The 25,299-nt window shown below is 53.3% G+C and overlaps 1 protein-coding gene across 4 annotated transcripts in view; it reads left to right on the top strand.

The window, feature by feature from the left end:
- The window catches only part of SSBP3 (single stranded DNA binding protein 3), an 80,420-nt gene extending 55,701 nt beyond the window's left edge, over nt 1-24,719 (top strand). For 2 of the 4 annotated variants that reach the window (XM_088537144.1, XM_088537158.1), the window contains 14 exons: nt 3,369-3,458; nt 13,709-13,789; nt 14,506-14,565; nt 16,416-16,482; nt 16,590-16,666; nt 19,780-19,844; nt 19,992-20,040; nt 20,369-20,404; nt 20,900-20,954; nt 21,943-22,013; nt 22,794-22,872; nt 23,185-23,213; nt 23,370-23,471; nt 24,233-24,719. In XM_088537144.1, coding sequence (XP_088393270.1) covers nt 3,369-3,458; nt 13,709-13,789; nt 14,506-14,565; nt 16,416-16,482; nt 16,590-16,666; nt 19,780-19,844; nt 19,992-20,040; nt 20,369-20,404; nt 20,900-20,954; nt 21,943-22,013; nt 22,794-22,872; nt 23,185-23,213; nt 23,370-23,471; nt 24,233-24,262 — 891 coding nt within the window. In that variant the 3' untranslated portion in view covers nt 24,263-24,719. The remainder of the gene's footprint in view (nt 1-3,368; nt 3,459-13,708; nt 13,790-14,505; nt 14,566-16,415; nt 16,483-16,589; nt 16,667-19,779; nt 19,845-19,991; nt 20,041-20,368; nt 20,405-20,899; nt 20,955-21,942; nt 22,014-22,793; nt 22,873-23,184; nt 23,214-23,369; nt 23,472-24,232) is intronic. The other 2 variants (XM_088537149.1, XM_088537154.1) reach the window with 2 other exon arrangements.
- Nucleotides 24,720-25,299: the final 580 nt, after the last annotated feature.

Below are 25,299 nucleotides of genomic sequence, written 5' to 3'. Positions count from 1 at the left end.
GACCTTTTCTCTTATTCATCAAGGTAACGTTTCTGGGAATGGCTCGATGTGCTGTCAGCTGGCATGGGCTCTGTTGCCGCTGGAGCAGGGATGAATTTTGCATGGCCGGGGCCTTATTTAGCTAAATAAGCAGATGACATCCCCTTCCCGCCCCGTTCCCGTCCCACTCCCGTGGCAGGCACTGGGTACCTGGGCGCTGGAGCCTTCCCAGCCTCGGGATGTCCCAGCTCTGCTCTCACGTTCCCCAGGTTTCGGCTCCACCAATGGGTACAAATAAGTTACCATGGCCAGCGAGGTCTTACCACCCAGAAGGGACCGCCAGCGTACGCGTAGCAAGATGAGATCTGCCGAATGCTGCATTTTTATGGGGCTGGCGAAGCGCGTTTCACACAACCGGGCAAATAAACCCAGCGGGCGGTTATAGAGCGATAACGGAGCAGGGGCGCTGAAGGCTCCTGGTCGTGCGCTGGGCAAACACCGCCGGGTTCCCCGCTGTGCCTGGCGCCACCTCTGCCCCGCGAGTCCGTCCCGCGGCCCATGGGAGCAGCAGGGAGAAGGGAAGGAGGCGCCTTCCCAGAGCTGCTTTCATATCCCGAAACACCGCCGAGCCATCGGAGCCGGGCTTGACAAATCACGTCTGGTGGCAGAATCTATCCCTGCATCCTGAGACCCCCTTTTTGGGGGGTTTCTGCACCAGGAGCCCGGCCCATTCCTTGCTACCGCATGTGCCCGCATTTCGCCTGCTCTCCATGGGAGCCTTCCCTGGAGCGCTCGGCACCAGCAGCTCTCCTGGCACGTCCTTGTCCTCCAAGTGGAAGCCTCTCTGCTCAGGTGCTCTCCGCTTTCCCCACAACGCCTGCAAGCCACCGGCGAGCTCGGAAAAGTTCATGGCAACGTCGGTGTCAAGCCGGCGGGTGCAGCCGGCAGAGGGAGGGAGCCCTGTTTTTCTGGGAACTCAGTGCTGGAAAGGCCACTGGTTTGGGGCAAAGGCCTGAACTGCGGCGAAGGCTCCTTGTGTTGGGAACCGTCCTCTTCCTCGTACACCTTGATAGAAGACAGTGCCACAATGGAGGAGCCTGAGCCTGGCCGAGCGGCTCCCGGCCCTCGCGCAGGGCTCGGTGCGTTCGCCTTAGCGGTGGCGATGGGGAGGGGAACGAAACGAAATATAAAATGGCATTTTGCAGCCTCGTAAATCATTCATCGAGGACTGACCAGTTTGGCTCCCATCCTGCTGTACGCTGAGGGCACTCACGGGTTTTTAATTATTGAATTCTGCCAAGCGCCACATGTGCAAGGAGCTGGAGCTCTGCGTTTGCGCTGCACGCGCGTAGGTGAAGCCAGGGGTGTTTATCGTGGAAAAATATTCTGTGGTTTTGTGGAAAAATGTGCATTTGCTTAAAGATTTTCTTTGGCTGCCTTGCTCTCTCCTTCCTCCGCTTCCTATTGCCGAGGGAAGGTGGTGTGCAGCGTGCTCTGGTTCAATGCGAGGGCTTAAAAGCTGTATCCGTTTACCAGACCAAGTCTTTTTGCACCCAAAGTGGAGTGAGGTGGCTCATTTACCTTTTGGCTGCAGCACGGGGGAGTTTTGCTGCTGTGAGTGCTGAACTCATCGTGCCAGTGTTGGTCTAAAATCTGTGTTACCTTCCTTGCAGAGGGTCAAATCCTCATTTCCATCACCTTCACTAACCATGGAGCAGCTCTCCTGCGTTGTATTCGGGCCCTGGAATACCCAGATATGCGAGTGGCTTCATTCCAAGCTGGTTTGGGATCTGTTTCGCTTTGGGAGATTCCCCAGCAAGGGATTATGGTGTGCTGGAAATCTCTTGAAACCATAAAATATCACCTTGGCAGCTTTATTGCAGCGCTTGCCTTCTTTGGAGGGAAGCATTTTGCGTGATAGAGGGTTTAATAAAGGAAATTCTAAATGGACTTGCTGCAGTTTGGGGCTTGGTCTTATATATTTTTGCATTAAGAACATTCATCTGCTTTGCAGAGAAGCTGCAATATGTTCATGGCCTTGGATTAAGATTTGGTTTTACTTTTATAGCTGACCCACTTGGGGGGATGGAGGGAGGGGGAGAACTAGGTTCACTCCCTCTTCTTTCTATTTTTGCTGCTGTCTGATAAAAAGAGCCTGGAATGGGTAGGCTTTTTTTTTTTTTTTTGCTGCCAGGACTTTTTTTTTTTAATTGTTATTAGTATTAACTGTAGAAACTCTCAGATCTGGTCCTTGCTGTTTATCTGGAGGACTCTGCTTCTGGTGCCTCCTCCTCGCAGCAGGTCGGGAAAGCCGCAGCAAGCCGAGCTCGTCCCCGAGGAGCGGGGAGCTTAGGGACACGCTGACTGACACGGGAGCCCTTGGCACCCCGTTTGCACCCAGCCGGAGCTCAGGCTGCCCCGCATGAGAAACACCCTCCGTTGAGCTTCTTGCATTAAGGGTTTGTCCTCCAGCCCTTTCGGGAGGACTCGCCTGGGCCGGGGCCTCTGTCACTCGCAGGTCAGAGATGACAGGGGGCAATTCCCATGGTCCCATTGCTCTGTCCTGGATGTCCCACACGGCTACTCTCCCTGCCAAACAGCCTAGCGGGGATGATGCCCCGTGTCACCACATGACAGCAGGTAGCGTGACGGAGACCTCAGCTTGTCACGCTTTTGGGGCCAGAAGAGCAGGATTCCCCACCAGGTTTGGGGATCCCTCTCCGGAGCCGCTTTTGCACCGGCAGGATCACTGTTGTGCCCCGGCGCGGGTTGCAGAGAGCAGGTAAATATTAACACAGTTGCTAGGTAGGCGCCCGCGCCAGGTCCCGGCAATCTGCATCCGCCGCCTTCCCGGCTCCCGGGGCACGGAGCGATGCGGCCAGCGCCCGCCCGCCCCAGGGGAGGCTTTCGGCAGGCAGGTGGGAACGAGGAGAAGCCTTTGGAGCAGCTTGTGCCAGAACCTGTGTGTCCGATGGGAGGCTGGGGTGCCTCAGCAGCGCTGAATGTTGAAATAAATAAATGAGCCTGGAGCGATCCCCGGGTTTTGCCATCTTCTCCGCAGGCGAGTCGCGTGTGAGTTCATCCCCCTGTGCTAATGGCTACCATTAACCGCGGGCACTCGGAAACCCGGGAGCGAGCGTCCAAGAGCGCCGGCGAGCAGGGAAGGAAGAGGCACCGGGTGGGAGAGCTTCAGCTCCGGCCGGGCCTGGAAAACGAGGGCAGCGGGGGCCGGGCCCGGCAGCTCCAAGCATCCCCGGCTGGCCTGGGCGCTCAGGCAGGATGGCGGCGGGAAGGGGCTAATTGAGTCCGCGTGGTGCAGCGAGGAGACGGCGTTTTCCCTTCACTCCGCCTCAAAACCAACATGTTTGTCCTGGTTTTGTTCCCCGCAGAGCGCAGCTGCCGCCCCGAGTCCCGTGCTTGGAAACATTCCCCCGAACGACGGGATGCCCGGGGGCCCCATCCCGCCAGGTTTCTTCCAGGTAGGATGCCGCTTTTCCCCGGGCCGCCGGCGCTAGCAGGGGCACACGTGTCTGCTTACGCTCCCCGCATCGGCACATGGTTCTCCGAGGGGATCCTAGGGTAGCACTGTGCCAACAGAGATGACCTGTGTATAAATAACCAATGCTCTGCTCTTCTTCCACGTTTACTTTCTGCTTTTTTTTTTTTTTTGTGGCCTTAAAGCAAATTCATTTGTTGCTCGAAGAGGTTATTTTGTGTTTACAATTGGTATTTTTCCAGAGCTGCCTGTTTCGTGTTTGGGTTGAGATTGTATTTGCTCTTTGGTCATAACAGACATGCATAATTGAAAACATTCTGGATTTTGATTCCTGAAACTTTTTCCCCCGCTGGTTAACCACTCGATTTTTTCCAAATGCGATCACTGAAAGCACTAGCAAACGCTGGCTCAAGCTGCCGCTGCAGTCAGAAGCGGATTCAATGCAAGCCCAAACCACTGAACACCATCGAGGCACCTTGTAAGCAAATACCTAGCAAAAGCCCTAAAGTTGCCTTATTCGCTCATTCTCCCACATTAAGCACTGATTCAAGATGAGGTAAAGTATGTTTTGAGTGATAATCATGAAGAAGATTTTGGAAAGCACTTGGAAAAAAAGTTTTTGAAACTTTTAATATGCTTTTTTTCTTTATTTCTGCATGTCACAGTGTGCACTGGTTTGTAGCAACATGAACTGCTGGTGCATTAAAATCTTATTTCGTGGGAAATAGGGACTTGTTCATGTAATAGTTGAAAGAAACATTTGCTCTGGCAAGCTGGTGTTTTATCAGGGCTTGTGATTTGTATATGGGAGAAATTCTTGGGCAGTAGACAGGCGAACTTGATAAACTGCTTGTGATTTATTAGGGCGATATCTCAGTGCGGTATCGCACTTTGTGTGTGCATGGGAGTTAGGGACGAGGGAAGGAGAGCTTTCTTCTTTTTTCCAGAGAGATCCCATTTCCTGAACATGCTTATGACAAAACGAGAGTATCCAATATTGATTGGTAACCCTAAAACAGGCTAATCTTGTAGCAGTGCTCTGCGACAGGGGATGAAGCGAGCAGAAGAGATGCTATCTCGCAGGTCATAGCTGCTGCCAGCAATTCTAGTGCCAAGTTGCTACTTCCAACAAGCGTGTTCCAAAGTCCTCATCTCATCCTGGTGCAGGGGTACTGTCCTTTCGGCATCCCTGCAAGTCCCAAGAGAGTCAAGGAATTATCTATAAGTTAGGTAAAAATTACTAGTCGAATGGATTTAACGGCAAGGGGAAGATGAGGGGGAGGAAAGGTGTTTGTGAGCGCTGCCAGCTGTGCCCCACACACGCTGTGGATGCAGGATGCTTCCCATGGGCAGGCTCCAGGGCTGCCCTCTTCTCCTTTTGGCTTTCCTTAGCCTTTTTTTTTGTGCTGGGGCTGTGTTTCGGGAGCAGAGAGCCCACTCCAGCTCCCCAGCTCCTGTGGAGCCGGGCTGCAAGCTGGGTTCGCTCCCCTGCCATGACTTGGGTTGCAGGAAGGTGGGCTCGAAAGCAGCCCCCCTTTCACATGAGCTTTGGCGTGGGCTGCCTGAAGCCTCCTCAGAAGCACATTCCCACATTGAGCACCCATCCCAGTGGCACTGCTGGGCCGCGGGGAGGTGCTGCCCCTTTGGAGCCGGGTGCCTGCCCGGCCGGGGCCTGGGTGCGGAGCAGGGAAGGGTGCCCATGCGCATGGGGAAGGGGCATGTGGCTTGCACGTGGCCTCTCAAGGGATTCCTTTCCTGAAAACCCTCCAACATCTGGTTTTCCCTTCCCTGCTCGGCGGAGGGGAGGAGGGGAGAAGCCAAGTCCCACCTTTCATCACCCCCAGCCTCGGGGCAGACGTGCAGCTCGTGGCAGCCTCGGGAGGCGGCGCTGGCTGAGGTGCCGGGGAGCTCTGCGCTGAGCCGTTTGCAGCTCGGGGTTAATTTCTTGTCTCTGTAGGAAATTAAAGCACTGAACTTAAGAGGGCAAAACCCAAAAGGTCACAGGAAACGCAGAGGGTTGAAGGGGAGCATCGAATCGGGAGATGTGGAGGGAGTAGCCCAACACAGCTCCGGTTGCTCCGGTGCCTGCTGCCAAAATCCTGGATTGCCACACTGGGAGGTGCAAGCTCTGCAGGTTCAGATGTACAGCCTTGTTTGGTAAAGGGGAAAAAAAAAACAACACGGGCCATTCTTGGGAGTCGGTGGCCCTAAAAAAGCGAGAAATTGCTTGGAGGTGGCTTGCTAGAAAGAGGAGAGGAGCCTGCAGTGCCCTGTCTGCAGCCTGCCGGGCTGCCTGGAGCCTGCTCCTTCTCTCAGCGCTCAGCAGCAACCCTTAGGCTCGGGGCCAGAGGGAAATGCAGCCTGCAGAGTGTCCCCAAACCTTGTGCTGATAGGAAAGGACAGGCCCTGGGCACCCTTCCCTCCCCGAGCCCCGCGCGGTGCCAGCCGAGCGCAGCGCCTGGCATGGGGCTGTGCTCCGGACAAAAGGTTGTCCTGCTCACGGCCAGCGGGAGGAGATGCTTTTATTTAAACCTCCTTCTTTGTTCCTTTAAAATGAGCAAACAAACCCACAGCTCGTCCTCCTAAAGGTCATCAAAGTCGTGTCTGCTTTGGTTTTGAAAGCCAAATTGATGCCTGCTTGCAGATCCCTCCGAGGGGTCTCTCCTGCTCCAGCAAAGGAGAAGGGGCTCTAGCAGGGTAGGGTGGATTATTTTACAGAAGGTAAAACAAAAACTATTAATAGAAGTGTAAGACCTTCCTAATGCCAAACAAATGGGGCACAGAGGGTGGAGGAGCGCGCGCGCCCGGTGAGCAGCCCCCTCCGCGGCTGTGCCTGTCCTCCCAAACGCGCTCGCTGCCGCGCTCGGTAACACTCGCTCTGATGAAATGGAAAGTTGAACATAAATCAATGTCTGGGGCTGTGTTAGCTATGCATCAGCAGTTAGTGCGAGATGCACCAAAACAAAGCGCCGGCTGCTCCGCGTTCCTACACTGCCCCCTAATGCAGAGCGGCCTCGGGAGCGGGGCCGGCGGTGGCAGCTCCGCGGCCGGGGGTTCCCTTTGCCCACCCGTTTACTGGGTCACGGTTCCCCTTGGGTCAGAGGGGATGGAGGCGCAGAGCTGCTCTGCCCTCCCTGCGTGGCCATCAGCCTCCCATTTTAGCGTCTGTTCCTGGTGTCCTGGATCATTCCGAGTGCTTCTCGAGCCAGCCAGTCCTCCCCACTGGCGTGACTTCTGTCTGGGTTGTGCAGTGTTTTCCTGCAAGGAATGTAAGAAGTCAGAGCCAGTGCAGGTGTTTTGCCATTAGCTTTATTTCATGTGAGGCTTAGGGATACATATCTGTAATAAGCTGAGGGCAGCCCTCGCTCTTGGAACAGACCGGTATGGATGTCCACACATAAAGGCAAATGGCAAAGTCAGGGAGATGGGAATTTCTTTCTGCCCCCGCTAAGGAGCTACCGGTTTCCCCCTTTAGCCTTGCTGTGCTTGTTTCTTCCCGTCGGAATTGCAGCTTCAGGTGAGGCAGAAATCTTTGCAGTCTAATGTTATTCGCATGAGATCTCTTGCTGCTCTGTAGACTCCTAATTTTAGCAGAAGCTCTATGGCCGCCGCTAGCCTCGTCTGGTCCCTTCTGCTGCTTCTGTGAAGCAGTTTCTGGGAGACAGCACAAGAGCAGCACGGCAAAGCTCCCCACCTCTGCGCCAGAGGGAACTTCACACAAATCCCAGTAAGCAAAATACAAATGCCAACATGTATCCGATTTGCTGCCTGTGTCGCAAATACAATAGATGCCTTCCCAAAGCCCGCTGGAACAGGCGGGATGTGTTTGAGCGCTGGAGATTGCCGGAGCAGGGCACACGGTTCACATCTCTAATGGTTCCTCTTGGGGATATCTCGATTTGAAATTCTCTCAAGTAATCTCTTTAGCCGTCGTTCAGGCAGCTTCCTGAGGAGGGTCCCCCATCGTGAGATGTGCTCTTTCCTCCAGCCGTTTGCACGTTTCCCCTCCCCGGGAAGGGTAATGTAACTCTTCTCCAGGGAGCACTGGACTAAAAGATCAGAGTCTGCATTACTTCCCAGCTGCTCGCAACGAAAGCTGGCTTTGCGAGGAGAGGAGCGTGTTGTCCATCTCCGTTTCATTTGGGAATAGTGCTCTCAACACCGCTTCCAGGGAAGGGATTTGCTACTAGAGAAAAGATTTACGGAACAGAAAGGTACGATTTAGAGCTTTTCGTAGCTGCTTCTCTCCCTCTGGAGACTGACATCCGGGGTTTAGAGGGTTCTCTCCTGCCTGTGGGTAGTCCCATTTTCAAAGTTGGACCCTACAGCTCCTCAAGACGAGCCACCTTCCCTGGCCACGAAGGCGCTCAAACAACATCACTGTTGACAGCTCTTTGTCTGTTCTGGGAAGTGAAAAGCAACAGAAGGGCACACAGGGCTTGGTACTGGGGGCCACGACAGTTTTCCTTCTCCTGTGACACCTGGAGCCGTTTTTTTCCAGCCGTGCACAGGAGCATTGCCAAGGGCGAGCACGCTCCCCACGTCAGCGCGTCAGCGAGGAGAGCAGAGCTGCAAAGCACTGCGTGCGCGGCGCCACTGGATCCAGCAGCTCTTCAATATTTACACCAACCCAGCCAACCCTGGGGAGCGGCAGCCTCGTTGCTTTGGAGAGAGATGAGTCACCTTCTACCGAACTGGGCAGAAAATCATTACTTTGACCCAAGCGAGTGACGTAGCGGAGGAGCGTGATCTGCTCTAGGACGGGCTGCCGAGGGCACGCTTGGGGATGGACTGTGGGTTCATGGTGTGACTCAGCCTGCAGGGCCTGTTTGCAGGGCTCAGGCAGGAGCAACCAGCCTCGGCTCCTGGTGGGCTCATGCCAGAGCTGGTTCCCGAGCTCCGGATTTCCCCTGCAGCACAAACACTGTAAGAGTGGGTGGGAATTAGAGCCAGGCTGATCCCAAAGGGCTGGTTGTACCACTCTGAGCTCTCTGAGCTTTCCTAGCCCTTCTGGGGTTTCTCTTAGAGTGCAAGGCAAGTGCTCTACGAGTTTGGAAGGAACGTGGCTTCTGAGAGAGGCGAAGGCTGAAGGAAAGAAAAAGCAAGTGTCAGAGAAAGTTTCTCTGGAAGTTTAGTAGGATGCCCAAAGCTTCGATAACGAATGTCTGGAGCATATGGTGGGATTTGCAGTCAACTTTCTCTCGGGCGCTCCATCCAGATGGAGGTGACTGTTCTTGGCTCCAGCTCACATGGGTTTGTTTCCTGAAGAACTGTGTTTAACATATTCCTTAAAATCAGAATTCTGCACTTGGAAGGCCCAGATGCAAGAGAGGCAGCTCTCCTGCCCACGTCTGCCTTAGTAGGTCTTGTGGGGGATTTGGCCAGCGCTAACGTTTCAATGCTCTCTCGGAGAAAGATGCAAGTGGGTCTTCACCCAGCACCTTCTGCCTCCCTGGCGCCATCGGCCTCCCTCGCATTCAGCGCGCTCGGTTTGCTGCTCCGGAGAGCCCCATCACATGGCAACGTCCATTACATGCAGAAGACAACCCTTCCTCCCTGCTCTTCAGCCCTGTCCTGGTGAAGTCCTCGGCACTGCCTGTTGCAAAATGAAACTGCAGCTCTATTGGTGTAGGAACAGGTTTGGGCTTTGGTGGTAGGCTTGGTGCCTTGCAGCATCTCAGGTTGTTTTTGAGAGGTGGACGTTGGGATGGCTGCTCTGTGGGACAGGGAACTCCTGGGAGCATGAAGCTTGTAGTCTGTGGAGCCGAGCCTGTGAGCTCCGTGCTGTGTGGATTTAGGTTATTGGCCTGGACACGCAGCAGCTGGTTGCAGAGCTCTCCAAGCACTAAGTTCCCAGCAAGTTTCCTACTGGATCCTTGAATTATTGTGGGCTGGTGGTTTTCAGCAGGCACTGCCGGCAAGCAGGAACATGGGCTGGTGGGTACCCCTCGCTCGTGCCCTGCGAGGGGCGAGCAGCCCTGTGAGGATCCCCCACGCGCCCCTGGTTCGAGCAGCCGTGACGGGCAGGGCGAGAGCGGGGCCATTTTTACACTGTTTTTTCCCTTTAAACTCGAGGAGCATCCGAGTTACAGCTCCCAAAGCCGTGGTGAGGGCTGGAACGGCGCTTTGGTGAGCGAGGCTGCCGCGGGCCGCGGCGGAGCCAGGCAGGCGCCCAGGTGACAGGGGATGGCAGTGGCGACGCGGGCGGCCCCCGGGGTGTTGCAAACCTCCCCTGCCTTTCCAAAGCCTCTTTTAAAAGACCTTAATGGAGCCCTGTTGAGGAGAGTTTTGTCACGGGGATGCTGTGAAGGGTTCTGTAAAACGGATTTCCTCGTGTCCCTCAGTGGACACGGTAATGTTTTCTACCGAGATGTTAAGGACCCAAGTCACACTTTCAGGAGTGACTTAGAGGATGATTTAGCGGTAGGTGAGGCGCATGCTAAACGCACCAGCCCTGCCGCCCTTCCTGAGGATTCATGCCTCGCTTTTGCTCTTAAATCAGCCGAGGTGCCCCAGCCAGGCACCCTGCAGCGGACACCCCTTTTACTCTCTGAGGGCAATTAAATTAAAAAGCTAAAAATTAATTAATCCTTAATTAACGTTCATTTAATTCATCTTGGTATGTTCTAGCGTTGAAACTGGTAGGCAGAGAGAGAGACAGATTTTAAAATGCAAGACACCTTCCTATTGCAAACTCTGAGTTGTTGGTGTCTTGTTGCATCGATACTCTGCCTCCTTCTACCATTCTTCATTGTTCTGCCACCCCCAGAGGTACTTGAAAATGTTTTTAAATATCAAAACTCCACCATTAGCTGAAAGTATGTAGCCCATAAAACATGATCCATTTGTGGTGAATTACTCTTGAAACATAAATTGACACATGCAGAACTATGATCGCTAGTGCAATTTTCCATGTTTAATATTTTACAAGAACTTTGAGAAGTTGAGCTCATGAAAGACGGAGTGGAAATAATCTGATCACATGGAAACTCCGAGTATAAAGCAGCAGCAGTAGCAAACCTCCGTCATCTAATAGTCCAGATTTGTCTTTTAAAGTCCCTGTAGTAAAGAGGGAAAAAATAAATGGAGATGAGGCTGAGATGAGCCTGACAGGTGGGCTGGAAAACCTAGAGCTATCATCTGAAATGATTTCTGATAACACTGTTTTGGATGTTTTGGTTTGGATCGGTGGTTTTTGTTTTTTTTTTTTTTTGAGGTAGCTAGAAGAAGGCAAAGAATAACCTTCCATGTAATGCATTAAATGAAAGCTTGCCAAGGCAAGGGGAAAGCTGATGTGAACAGACTTCTCCAGCATTTCCAAGCCCTGCGTCTCCACTGAAGGTGCTGCTAGTTACTGTGGTCTGAGGTAACGGGGAGTCAGCCCTCTGCTTGAGTCTGCAGAGAGCCTGAAACCGCAGCTCCCCGCTCCAGCCTGGGAATTTGCTTCCAAAGGTGAACGCTGAAGCAGCCACGTGGGCAGGCGTCCTCAGCCGAAGGGCAGCGCCGGGTCAGTAACATCTGCAAATGCTGATCTGCAGCCGCAGGTTCTGCAGGGCTGACCCAGGAGCGCGTCACGTATCTGCAGCAGGACCGTGGCAGTGGATTTCCGCCCCACACCTCGACTTTAGCAGCCCCTGAGTGGCATCTCTGATGCTTCTCGTTGTTGCTGTTTTGAAAAACGAAAAAACAAAAAAGTAGAGCATCACTCCAGCCCCTTCCCCGCTGCATTGCAAGCCGCGGGAGCGCGCGGCGCTCGCAGAGATGTTTGCACAAGCTGCACATCTGCAGCTACATTAGCCAGGAGGAGCTGTCAGGAACATCCCTGCGGCGGGTAGTGCGGCCACAAGGAGCCTGGTTCCTGCCCTGTGCCATTTGCCAACAAAATGCTCCAGAAAGCCCCGAGCTTCCCGGGAGCGCGTTGCCGTCGCTCGCGTGCTCGCAGCTTGCACAAGGCCGTCAGTGTCTGCGCTGGCGGGCAAGTCGAGAGGACGGGGGCGGCCCGGCGCGTCTTGGCCAGGAACCAATTAACCACTGCTGCTCTTTGCACCCTGCTGCGTCTTGGCACGCCGTGAGCAGTCGGGGCACGAAGCGCCTGGTGCGAGGGGAGCGGGCGAGGCTGTGCTGGGAAGCGTGCGGGAAGGATGCGATCCAAGACTGCTTTCCCTCCTCCGCTCCCCTGCCCGGGAAGGAGGCGGGAGACGCGAAGTGCCACGAACCGCTTGCTGATCAGTCTTAAATGCTCAAATTGATCTCCTCTTGCCTTTAATTAATGCTGGCGGCACGGAGCAGTGTTTGTGCCCAGGCATGGGGAAAAACGACCCCGGGCGGAGGAGGAAGTCGGGAGACTCCAAGCACATGTTTTGCAGGAACTTTCGCCAGGGGGTTGGTGGCACAGGGCAACACTTGGAGAATCCGTGCTTGTCCTTCCCACCTCGCCGTGCTGCCCGTTCATCCCAGCCCTTCTTCCCTACACAAATCCCATAGCTGTGGCATGCAGAAAGGACCTTGCTCATTGCCAGAGCCTTGTTCTCCCTTCTGGGCTCAGCGCCCTGCTAAAGGCAGGGAGAGGACGCTTGGATCAGCAAAGACACCAGCAGGAGAGCTGCCCCGAGGCTTAAAAAGAGGCATTTTCGCCTCTTTGGGATGTGGCAGCATCGCGGCCCCGTGGGTGGCGTGTCCGGAGGGGCAGGGGCTGCTCCCGGCCGCCCCTCGGGAAAGCAGGCGGCAGCGCAGGTTGTGCCCGCGGCACCTCTTCATTTCCAGGGCGCTCCAGCTCTTCCTGCAAGACTGGCAGGAGGCTGCTGGTTTAAATGTGTTTGGCTACATCACTTTGCGTAACAGTTCAGGGGGAAAAAAAAAAAAAACTCTTACTTTATTTACATTGCACTCAAGTTTCCGTAGTACAAAAGATTTGCAGGTGCAAATATGTCCTGCCTTCATTAACTTCCCCTCCCTTTTTAATTTATGTGATTTCAATTTTCCTTCCCTGTACTGTTAATTAGGGGACCCTCTAATCAGTACCATTATCACAGTGGTATTCATGTTTAGGAAAGCTGCTAAACAAATGCTTGCAAAATTGCTAAATGGCTAATTAATGTCTGTTAATTAAGAAAATTGCTCATGGTAACAAACCATGCCATTGCTGGCAGCAGCTAGAAGGCGAACACTTGTTGAAATTAGTAACGAGGCAGGTATAGAACATCTGCTCCCGAGCCTTTTCCTGCAGCGTGCCATCGCTTCGCATAACGCACTCGCAAAGCTTGTTTTCTTTCCGTACAAATTACACATTCTTCAGCTTGAAACTGCTTTTATTTTTTCTTTCCTTATGTTAACATGCACCAGTGTATGCTTGCACCAAGCTCGCAGTATTTTTTTTTTCCAAGCAAACTTTTATTTTGTGCTGTAAAGGGGGGAGGAAAAAAAAATCAAAAAAAAAAATCAAAAAAAGAATGGGTGTTCAACCCCAAAATGTCAGGAACTACTGCATTGCAGTGCTCAAAACCTACATGAACTAATCTTTCTTTTTTTCCCCCAGACATCTTTAGTATCGCTTTACTCTAAAAGAAATTTTACTTGCATCATTAGGTAATTCATCTTGAGGAAGGCTATTGCAGCCTGAAAGGGTAACTGTGCAGCCCTGCATGTACAAGCGCTTGGGTTGGGTTGTGCCATCCGTGTCCCGGAGCCAACCTGGGCTGCAGGTTCAAAACACCAGCACAACGCAGGACCGGCCTCCAATTCCCAGCCTCTGCCCTAGATCTCCACTACACATGGACCTCGGGCAAAAAAAAAAGGAAGCCCTGGGAGGTGTTTCCTACCTTCGGGATAACGTGGGTGGAGAGAGGAGAAGACCTGGTTTTGGTCCGGGGTTTTCCTGCTTTCCCCGCGCTCTCTGCTCCTGCGCCGCGCGCTTTGCTGCGGCGCTGCAGCCCAGCGAGGCGCAGCCTGCGCTCAGCACCGAGTGCTGAGCCCTTCACTGCCGGGAGGCTGCTCTGCCTTGACAGATGCTCTGATCCCTTTTTTCTATTTTTTTTTTTTTTTGCATCTATCATTATTCACCGTTCAGTTACAAAACGAACAGAAACTCCTCGAACAGGAGAAGCCTTGAGAACCGGCTTCTCGACCAAGCAGGTCCACTGGCGAATCCTTTTTTTTTTTGTATTTTTTTTTTAAAGCTCTTTCTGCGCTTTCATGTGCTAATCTATAACCTCCTTCTGCTGTCTGACCTCACAGGGACCGCCTGGTTCACAGCCCTCGCCACACGCACAGCCTCCACCTCACAACCCTAACAGCATGATGGGACCCCACAGTCAGGTAACGACCCGGGCGACGTGCAGCCTCTGCGCTCGCTTTTCCTCTCTAAGCGTGTTGGGATGCCGCATCCGGGCACCCCCATCCCCTCCACATCTATCTCTCTCTATATATATATATATTCTTTTTTTTTTCTCCCTCGTTGTCACCCCAGCTCCCATATGAAATGTTGGTTTTTTTCCCCGGTTTTTATATGTGTAGTTGACAAGGGACTGCAGACAAGTTTCCCTTCCTGGCGTAGCCTGCAAAGTTGAACTGTATTTGGGATTTTTAAACTTCTGTTAGCAGCAGCAATTATAAAAAATAACCTAAGTCTTCCTTCTTTTTTTGGTGTTAACACTGAGGATTTTTTTTTCTTTTTGTGTGTGTCTGTATGTGCTTATTTGCCACTTTTTTTTATTATTATTCATTTAAACATGGACGGTACCTAATGTTCAGGGTTTCCTGTACGCTAATTTAACAGCTTTACACAGCATTGCCGAAGCATGTCAGATGATCTCTCAAACACTAATAAATCAACAGAAAAACATTTAAAAAATACGGACTCCGAACACCTTTTTCTTTTTTTTTTCTTTTTTTTCCTTTTTTTTTTTTCCTTCAACCGTATGTTTTCTAAAAAGCGATTTCTGCAGGTAAATGTGTAAAGCCTGGCTGGCCCGCGCGTGGGTCGCGCTGTCTCCTCGCAGCCTGTCGCTGACCTTGACTTTGTGTCATTGCAGCCTTTCATGTCGCCGCGCTACGCAGGAGGTCCCCGGCCCCCCATCAGAATGGGAAACCAGGTATCGCTGCCCTTCCCCTCTCCCCGGCGGCGGGTGGATGTGGGATCCATTGGCGTTTCTCCTTTATTCCGAGTGGGAAGCGCGCTGGAGCGTGCGGGAAGCGCTCGCTTCCCCGCGCCGCCCTCCTTGGCGCTGGAGCATTAAGTGTCCAGTTTTCCTGGGAATCCAGGATAGAGACTATCATGTTCAGTCACTTACCAGGTCTAACACCCCGCTGTGCAGACCGGGGCGGCAATGCCCTAATCAGAGATTTCCTCTAGTTTCCTCATAAGGAAAAGCAACAGGTAATTCAGTTTAGAAACTAAGTACTTCGGGAGGATTAGCTCGGGAGCTGGTTTACTGCTAATACTTCTTGCACGTAAAGCTATTACGCTTATATAACTCTTATTAGTAGAAACAGCACTGGAAAGGCAGCAAACCGGGCGCGGAGCAGCTCTCCCTGTGCTACCCAGGGCTGGGCATGGAGAGGAGGCGAAGGGCAGCGCTGAGCGAGGGCCGCTCCGAGCAGCCGCGGGCGACGTCCCGGCCCCGCGGGCGCTCTGGGGACATGGGCAGAACCCCCTCACGCTTTGCCTTGGGGAGCTGCCTTAGGTGCAAGCTGCTTTAAGCAGACTGAGCAGATTAAGGGAGTGGGCACCGAACACGGTATGAAAAGCCAGTGGCTTTTAGTCCCTGCTTGTCCCACTCTGTTTGGGTTCCCTTTTTCATTAATGTGGCTCTTTATAGCTTCAGAGAGACACTGAGTCATGCTCAGGCCAGGAAAGTTATTTAAAATAGGGGGTTTTCCAAATCACCTGGTCCAGCAACACTTAAAAGCAAGCCGGGTGTGTGTGTGTTTTGCCTAGGTCCTACGTAAAGTTTTGCCTGATGGGGTTGAGATGCAGCCAGGGGGTTCAGCACAGCAAAGACGCCTGCAGCCTCCTCCTGGGATTTCAGTCTCTTCTTCAGTCTCTCCATTAGCAGATTGGGAAAATTTGGGCTTGGGCTGTCCGTGTGCACCTTGTCCGAAGCCCTTCTGTGTTCTGGCCGTGGGAGATGTTACATGCCTGTATCCAAATAAAAGGCAGCGCTGTTCCAAGCTCTTTACAGCTTGCTTCCCCTGGGCAGATGGTATCTGGGCTTCTCCCCCCCTTATCTGCTCAGAGCAGCACAGGGAAGGCAGCCTTTGAACTTCCCGCAGCCATGTGGCCGAGCAGAGCACGGATTTGGGGAGAGTGGAGCAGCTGGAGCTAAAAATGCAGGGAGAGACGACCGCTCCTGAGCGCCTCAGGAAGATGTGGAGAGCTGCTCTCCTGCAAATGAAGCGTCTCCCCTTCATTAGCAAATAAATCACTTTAAAACATATGATTTGGCCCTGGTGCTATGTAAATGCCTCGAAATGACGCTACGCGGCTCCTTTCGTTCCCAGCTTTGACGTTTCTGCCCTGCTCAGCCTGGGGTTTCCCCCCATGCTCCAAAAATACGGAGGAGCTTGGATGCTGAAGGGGAAGGAGGAAACGGAGGGATCTTGTCTGGGCTTTTTCTCGAGGGCGTTTGCGAAGGAAAGCAGGAGGGCTGGCAAAGCAAAAGCTAGGCAAATTCCAGGAGTCTGCAGCAACACGTCCGGGGCGGCAGCGGTCCCGAGGGAGGCAGGCAGGCCACGAGTCGTGTTGTGGCACGAAGGGTGCCGCGGCGCGGTGAGCACGTCGGGTAGCCGGGCACCCCCGGAGCGCGCGGAGCCTCCAGCGGGACCTGCAGGCGGGGATTGCATATTGGCCAGGATACACCAGGGCTGGGGGGTCTTGTTTTTCTTTTGTTTTGCTCTGCTTATTCGTTTGTTTTTATCCTCCTCCCCTTGTTTTGATGTGCAGCCTCCGGGGGCGGTTCCTGGTACACAGCCATTGCTGCCCAATTCCATGGATCCCACGCGACAGCAAGGTAACTCCGGCGGAGGAGCTCCGCGTGTCCCCCCCTTTCCTGCTGGCTGTTGCCTGGGGGTCTATAGGCTCTTCTCCCATATAACCTACGTGCTTTCCTCCCAACAGGGCACCCCAACATGGGCGGCCCCATGCAACGGATGAATCCTCCACGAGGGATGGGCCCCATGGGTCCCGGTCCACAGGTAAACTTCCGCGGAGCAGTTCTTCTCCCGTCCAGAGCCAAATAGCATCTTAGGACTCTGAAAACGCCAAACACCATCTGAACAACCTCTGGGGGCTGAAAGGGCTGGGAGTTTTCCCCCCTGTCCCCCATTAGTGTTAATGCATTTTACATTAGTCTTGCATCTGGAAATCCCTCCTTTTAACATTAGCGAGGTCTTCAAAGCTGCACGTCCTCATTAAGGGTATTGCAGCCGCCTCGTGCTCTTCAGTCAAAGGGGATGCCACTTAGCACCAAGCCTGCAGTAGCATTTGAGTGCATTATGCAATGTGCCTGGGAAATACTTACGACCCTAACAGCAGGAAAGGGAAAGGATGCTTACATTAAAAATAAATAAATAAATAAAAATGGAAAGATACCTTTAGCAGGGGAATAATTCATTCCTCTGCTCATTTCTCCTCCTGCTGCCTGGTTCTGCAGGCTTCTGGAGCTCTCATCTATTTAAATCATTTCACGATCGGATTTTTTTGGAGGGGTAGGAGGAGAGGAGAGAGGTTGGTGTAATAGAACCGCTCAGTTTAGGAGGAAAGGTGGTTTATGCAGGGAAAATTTTGCTTACGTGTTCCTTGCTCCTTGCTTGCTGCGCTTTGTGGTTCAGTTCTTGCCCTTTCCAGCCTTTCAGCACACTTTAGCGCTCATTTGCTCCAGTATTTAGGGCATCTACACTGTTTTGGGTTGTGTGAGTGTTTTTTTTCTTACATGTGTGCTCTTGACTTTGGAAAAACAGCATAGCTCCCTCCATTTAATTTCACAGATCTGTAGCCCAAACTAAAACAAAGTTGTCTCTTATGCTGCAGTAATATCAAATCCTGCCTGAGTTACTTGAGGAAGGAAAGGTAGGGAGGGCAGAGGCAAGGAGGAGTAAACTCTAAATTAAGCAGATCTAGGTTAATATATTCTGACTTTCTGTTGATTCATTTTAAGAAGCGAATTTGCATGCTACTCTGTTGACTCACTTGTGTTTGTTACTTCTAAGAGACTTGGAAAACAGATTACCATATTTTGGTAGTAGGTTTATCCTCTCTGCATTGTCGCCTACGTCGCGTTTGCAGTGCTAGGATCAGAGTCTGCCGGAGCCGAGTGCGCGCGCTTGGGGTTTGTTTTGTTTTTCCCCTTGAGACTGTTGAGCTAAAAACGAGAGTTGCGTAAAAAAGAGTCACGTCATTTCACCGTGAGCCCGAGAAGGGGGGAGAACCCAGAATATAGATGCACGTCCGTCGCCGCGGGCCGGGCATCGGGCAGATCCCTCATAGGGGGAAAATCGCCACAGGCGGCGACGGGTGGACGATGCCCCCGTCCCATTCCACCGCGCTGGGACACGCGACCTGGCACTGCGGTTGCAGCGCTCCCTCGAGCCGGATTAAGGGGGAAAAAAACGCATTTGTTGCAGTGGCCCCAGCCAAGAAAAGCGTGCCGGGAAGGTTCTGGATGCTCTCTGCGGCTTGGCTGGAAGCGGCTGCTCGCTTCCAACTTGAAAAGATTGCCACGAAACTTGGAAGCGGCAGCGCTGCGCCGAGTGCTGTGTGGGATGATGGCAGGTCTGGGAGACGAGAAGAGTTGTGAAATTTTCAGGGCTTTATTTTTTACTCTGCTCTTCCCTGTGTACGTACATTAGAGAGAGCTTTTTTTAAAATGTAGTCTTCCCTCGGAGAAGCGCAACTGCGTAAACGGATGTATTGGCTTCCCAATCTGGTGCTGCCTTGCCAAAGCGCTCCAGAAACGAGTGCGCAGTGCGTTAGAGTGTGCAAGAAATTATCAAAAATATTGAACCAAAATCATCAGCCTCTAGCACCCTGCCCAGGGCCTCCCAGCCACCTTGAAACCAAAACCAGCTTTGCACCAGGACCTTCCCAAATATTACCTAAAAATTATTCCAAATGACAGCGAAGTGCCCAGCCAGGACATCCTGGTATCCTGGTGGCAGCCGTCACGTATCCACTGACTATTCCTCATCTCTTACAACCTCACACTGCTGCTTTCCCCCTTTAGGAGCTGTAGTTTTAGCTCTGTGTGCAGAGGTCTCGGTTAGCAGTGCCAGGATTAGATTCACCAGTGCCTCTATTAAAAGGTTTTATAGCTTTCTGGGTTGTTCTTTTTCTAACATTGTTGCTGCTATTCAGCGTAAGTGGCTGGGATCTTGATCAATTAAGGACATCCTAGTAATTTATTTGGGTGAGGCCTTTTCTGCCTAGAGGTGCCCACAACAGAGCAGCAGCGTTCAAGGACGTGCTTAAAGTTCAGGTTTGAGCCCATGGGGAGCTGGCAGCTGTGACATGCCCAGTGATCCCCCTCTCCCATCCCAGCCGTTTTTCCCCAAATGCCTGAAATCCTGCCCCACGGCTGCAGCGCGGGGGCTGGCTTACCCCGGCAGTGGGGCCGTGGCATGAGGTGTTGGTGCAGGAGCCATCGCACTGGGCGCTGTGTGAGTCCTGTGCCTTCTTCCCAGCCCAACATCCTCCTCTTCCTCACGCATTTCCAGAGCCAGAGGAGGAGCAGCCTGTGCAGCTCCAGGGCCGCACGCTGCTGCGGGGAGGATTCGAGCAGAGAACCCTGCAGCAACATGAAAAAAGACCTTGCGTTTTCCTATCACTGCTCCAGACAAAATCCTGGGAGAAGAGGATGCTCTTCTGACCCAGGGAAGCCCCTAATGAGCGCTGGTGCACTTGGCATCCTCCCTCCTTTTGCAGCTTCAGCAATCGGCCAAGTGGCAGCTTCTTCTCTCTTCCCATCCCGGTTTTCTCCTGAACAAACCACAAGCGCATCCCCCTGGTGCCGTGGGCCGTGAGCAGGTTTGTGCTCCGGAGCGGAGGCAGGGGGACACCGTGGGGCTGCTGGCAGCTGTGTCTCGCAGTCAGACATGGGGAAGATGCCACTGCCCTGGCAGGTTTCTTTTTTTCAGTTGCCGACTGCTCGTATGTTCATCATCACCTGATTCTTCTTTCTTTTTTCTTTTGTAATTCAAGTTCATTTTTGCAAACTAACCCTCTTGTTTTTGTTTGTTTGTTTTTTCCCTTCTCTCTTCTTCTCCGGTTTCCCTTCTCGTTATGGTAGACTGATCCTTGGTTATCATTGCAGAACTATGGCAGCGGGATGAGACCTCCACCCAACTCTTTAGGCCCCGGCATGCCTGGAATTAACATGTAAGGCCAATCCGTGACGCTATTCCCTGCAAACACTTGCCCGTGGCCTCTTGCTCGACGCGATGCCGGGCGCTGCGCGTGCCAGAGAGGGGGGAACGGATGTGAGAGCTGGTGCAGAGCTTTTTTTCTGTTCCATTTTACCCGCAGGGGCCCAGGAGCTGGCAGACCATGGCCTAACCCCAGCAGTGCTAACTCAGTGAGTATCCTGCTCCTTAGGCACAAGCAGAGGCCGTGCCACCACACAGGGCAACCAGTGTAACAGGGCGCGGGGTGGCCGGGTACTGAAGGAAACGTTGCATTCACATAGCTCCCTCCCTGGGGCGCCTCGTTTAACGAGTCCCTCTAACGAGGGTTTTCTCCTTTCCCTTTTCATATAGTCCCTGTCTCTGTAACAAGGCGGCCTCCACCGGCCATGCTGGCGGTTCGGCCTCCTTTGAGCCCCAGGTGGGCACACGGGCCGGGCGCTCGCTGCGGAGCCGCTCTTGCTTTTTGTCTAAACCCTCTTGTCTCTCCTCTGTGCCTAGATCCCATACTCTTCTTCATCGCCTGGTACATATGTGGTGAGTCCCTCGGCGCGTTCACCGCTCTGGCAGGCGGGTTACGGAGAGGCTGCCGCTCGGTGCCTCCCGCCTGGCTCACATGGGCGCAGGGATGCGGCGCCGCTGTCCTGCGGCCGGGACGGCCTCGGGTCTGGCCTTGGTCAGGGGGTTGGAAAACATAAGGGAAGCAAAAATCCTCCCAAATGCCACGTGTTTCCTCGGCGCCCTCCCGTGCTGATGTGGCAGCAAACAGCTTTGCAGAAGCGCTCGCTGCGGGCGCTTTCCCCTCCCCGCGCTCGCGCCCCTGCTAACACCTCCTGGGTCAAAGCGAGGTGGGGAGGGGGATCCCAGCTTGTCCCCAGGCTTGGACAACGCGTCGCGCGTGGCGAGGGCGCGCGGGGCCGCAGCGGAGGTCGCTGCCCGGCCGGCTCCCAGGCTGCTGAAGGCAGCGGGACGGCGCGGCCCCGCGGCGCTGCCACAGCGTGAGGGGCTGACGGGCGTCTCGTCTCTCCACAGGGTCCCCCTGGCGGCGGCGGCCCCCCGGGAACACCCATCATGCCCAGTCCCGCAGGTAGGAACGGGAGACCCCCGCGCCGCCCCCGCTCCCTATTGTTCATCCCAGCCTTTCTCCGGAGCCGGCCGCTGCTCCCTATTGTTCATGCCGGCCTTTGTGCTCCGCGGAGGGTGCGCAGGGCGTGCGGGAAGCGCCGACACGCCGGCCCCGGGAGCTCTGACCGTGGCGCTCCACAGAGCTCGTGCGTGCAGCAACAAAACAGAGAAACCACCCCCTGCCCAGAAAAACGCCCTTTGGCAAGAACATATATATGCAGAGCGCTTGCCTTGGTGCCGGGGAGCGCCGGGGAGCGCGAGGGCGGCGCTGGGGCTGGGGGGAAGCCGAATCTCTGTGCCCTGGGGAAGGAACGGATTCAAGCAGGGCCAGGCAGCAGGAATGCGGCGCTGGCCGCGAGCAGCCGCCTTCCCCCAACCCTCAGCAGCCACCATTACACTTGAAAACAGAAAACCCCGCGGGGCCGCGGCAGTGCCGGGAGGCTGCCGCGCTCGGGGGGCCGCAGGGGCCGGCGGCCCCAGCTGCAGGGGTGGAGCCGCGCGGCGAGCGCTCCTGCGGCTCCTGCATTTTCATGAGAGCCCTGACCTACATTTCATGCCAGGTCCTTGTGAAACAACCCGGCCCTTGCTGCCCCTCCGCTGCCACGGGGCGCCCGTCCCCGCGCTCGCCCCGGCGCTCCCGCCATGACATTCCCCGTCCGTGCTCCACAGCGGGAACGTCGCGCGGGGAGGTTCGAGGTGCTAAACGAATTATCTCCCCTGACAAGGCGGCCCCGCAGTCGCCCGTTAGAAGTTGAATTATTTTTCACAGTTGAATTTCGGTGATTAAAAACTTTGTGAATCTTCATTAAATACAAATTAGCCAGAAAATGGTGGTACTTAAAGGGAATTTTAGGTGATAAAATACAAAAGAATGAGTTCAAGTGGCATGAGTTTGTTTTAATTAAGAAATGAATTAATCACCCGACTTACTGGGCTTCACTGTTCCACAGATTCAACAAATTCAAGTGACAACATCTACACAATGATTAATCCAGTACCGCCTGCAGGCAGTCGATCGAATGTAAGTCTGCTTTCTAATAATTTACATATCAGATACCATAACAAATCATAATTAACTTCATCAGTTGAGAGTAAAGCAGTTTAATTGATTTCAGCCATTTGTTACAAAACAGAAATAAAACAAACCATCAAAAAGTGATTAACTCTTCAGCGACTTTGTTAATTTTTTATGCTTATTAAGAGAGCAGCGTTCCTGCTGCTCTGGTCAAGATCATGTCAGCGAGTGGCGGCGGCTTCAGGGAGACGGGCAGCTTCATTCCCGTAGATGCCTGGCCCGGAGAGCCCGTTCCGCTGCCGCAGCATCCATGTTTCCCTGCACCAGAACGGCCACATTCCCTCACTGTAGGTTTAGGGCTGAATTGTGGCTTGGGCTAAAAAACAGCAAAAAATGAAAGTCTTCCCCAAAAAGTCCTATGGGAACCAGACTTTCCAGAGGAAGATGAAAGCGAGGAGCAAAGAGCAGGCACTGAGGGCTCTGGGATTGGGAAGCGGAGCTCCCCTAAGCTGTATCGCTGGTGGGAGAGACTGCCACCAACCCCCTCCCCACGCTGGGCTCCGTTAAAACTTCCTGGCTGGATTTTAAAACCCATTCTGAAATCTGTTTTGAGTTTTCCATCCCCATGAAAACACCCGTACTCCCAGCTGCAGGCTGTGCGGCTGCAGCCCAGCAGCACTTGCCCTGCGCGCGCTGGGAAAGCTGCTCGGAGAGCGGGGCCGCGCGCGCCGCTGCCCAGCGAGGAGGCCTTGGGTCACCTCGCGCCGGTGTCTTTCCCTCCCGCAGTTCCCGATGGGACCCGGCTCGGACGGCCCCATGGGCGGCATGGGTGGAATGGAGCCCCACCACATGAACGGATCGTTAGGTGAGCGGCGGCACCGCGGCCCGGGCAGCCCAGCCGTGGGGCAGCTTGTGGTGACACTCGGACCTGCCCGGGACCCCCAGCCGGCGTCTCTGTCACCCACACAGACCTGCTGGAGCAGGGACTGGCATCCCGGCATGGGGCCGGGACTCTGGCTCCTTCGCCTGCTCTGATGGCAGCCCCCAGTTTGGGTCTGTGTCCAGAAGAGCGGATTGAAAACTTGGCTGAAAACTAAGGAGGGAGGACGGAGCGGGGGGATCAAGGGCCGTTGCTGACTGCTCACTGGGGCTTTTCCCTTTTCTTCCCGTCTCACAGGGTCAGGAGACATAGATGGACTTCCAAAAGTAAGTGTGCTCGGGGCTGCTGGGGACCGTGTGCCTAATTCCCTCTTTCTCAAAGTGGGATCGCCGCGTGCCGGATGCGGAGCGGATCCGGGAGCGCGGCTGGCGGGCTCGCGGCGGCAGCAGCAACATTCTCACGCTTCCCTCTGCTCTCTGCAGAATTCTCCAAACAACATAAGTGGCATTAGCAATCCCCCGGGCACTCCAAGAGACGACGGGGAGCTGGGAGGCAACTTTCTCCATTCCTTCCAAAACGACAATGTGAGTGTCCATGATGGGTGGCGGGGCTGCGAGCTGGGAATCCCAGGCCCTTAAGCCTCGGGGGGTTGACCTGGCCCAGGCTGTTCATAAGCTGCTCCAGGACAGAAAGTGGGAGAGGAAGGACGAGGCCGGGCGCCTCGAGATGCGCGTGCAGGTGGGCGCACGGTTACGCGCTCGCTTGGACGCGGCTGTGATGAAGGAGCGGAGAGAAGGAAGCAGGAGGCGATCCCACGGGATAGAGACTAGCTGGGACACGTGACCCGCATCTCCTGCACGCTCTCCCTGCTCGGGAGCTGCTTCAGTTCCTCCGGGATAATCTGACTGGCTTTGCAGTGGCCAGTGCAGCTGTAGCCAGCTGTGCTCGACCCCGGTGTGGACTCGGCGCCTGAGATCACAGTCTGGTAGTCACCCTGGCTTAAGGCACTGTGTATGGATGGAGGAGGCTCTCCTGTTTTTCTATATTAGCATTATATACATATACATACATGCATTTTAATTATTTTTTTTAAATTGCTTCTTACCCCATACTGTTTTGGTTATTTTCTCCCTGGAAAGGCAAGTTACAGAGCAGATTATGTTCTGATAAATTAGAGTCTCGAGCATATTCTCTCCTTCTGATTTATGAGATCCAATTATGTTGCTTTATAGTTTTCATAAGCCCAAGCCTTACTTTTATATCCCCCTTTTCCCTAGCCAGAGTAGCGCTTAGTATTTCGGTGTGCTCGGCCTGATTTCTCACCGTGGCTTTGTCTCTCTTGCAGTATTCCCCCAGCATGACGATGAGTGTGTGATTTCCCTCCCCCTCCTCCTCTCCAGGATAAAGAGAGTCAGCTGCCGTTTGGAGGATCTCAAGAATTATGCAAGAAGCTAGGTGTATTGGCAGGGAGACGTGTGGCGGGGGCCAAAACCCCAGGTTTAGTTTCATGCAATAAAAAGGCTGAACTTTTTATTCCATAAAACATGAAGGACAAAACTTAAAATATTTCAAGACATGACAAGATCCTTCTTTGTGCAGAAGGGTTTATATATGTACATGACACTTCTTTTTGGAAACAAATGGAAGCCTCTAGCACCCAACTCCAATCTCTTTGCTTTGTTCTTTTAAATAAAAACAAAAACGGAACCCTGTTGTATGTTTGTGCCGTGCGACACCAGGAAGCTAGTCTAGATATGAAATCTCATGTTGTCTCTGTTGTAGTCATTTTTTAAATAAACTGGACAGTTTACAATGGTGGTTTTTGTTCAGAAGGCCTGTTTGTTTTTTTAGTTTTTTGGGTTTTTTGGTTTTGTTTTTTCTTCCTTTTTTTTTCCTTCTTTTTTTGTTCGTTTGCAGCACAACGCTTCCTCCTCCAGTAACAAGATCTGCTTGTGGAAGAGACTCCACCACCTCGTTACAAACTGGTTAATGCAGGTGACCCCTGCTAGGATCACAGCCTCCAGTTAATCGTGATCTTACCCTCTGTGACTGTGGCATGCACTGTGTTAGTCTTTCCCCCCCCTCTCAGAATACAAGATTTCTCTGTCCCTCCCTTCCTGAGAGTCCTTGAGCTGGTTCACTACAAAAAATAATAATAATAAAATTTAAACCCAACAAAAGAAAGGAGAAACAAAGGGTTAATGTGACCTGGGACTTTGAACCGTGATCTCCAGCTAACTTTGGTTTGTTTGGTTTTCTTTTTTACTTTGGTCTTGTTTTATGTTTTTTTTTTTTTTAAGATGTGCTCTCATCAGGGTTTCACATATATGATTTGGAACTGGATGGAGACGTTTTTTAAAGTAATTATTGTTGTTAAAGAAAAAAAAAATGTATCCTTGCTATACTATAGGC

This window comes from Tinamus guttatus, unplaced genomic scaffold (assembly GCF_059628265.1).
Source record: "Tinamus guttatus ecotype Peru unplaced genomic scaffold, ASM5962826v1 Tinamus_guttatus_pri_ptg000044l, whole genome shotgun sequence".
NCBI classification, from domain to species: domain Eukaryota; kingdom Metazoa; phylum Chordata; class Aves; order Tinamiformes; family Tinamidae; genus Tinamus; species Tinamus guttatus.
This window is presented reverse-complemented; position numbering and strand designations above follow the sequence as displayed.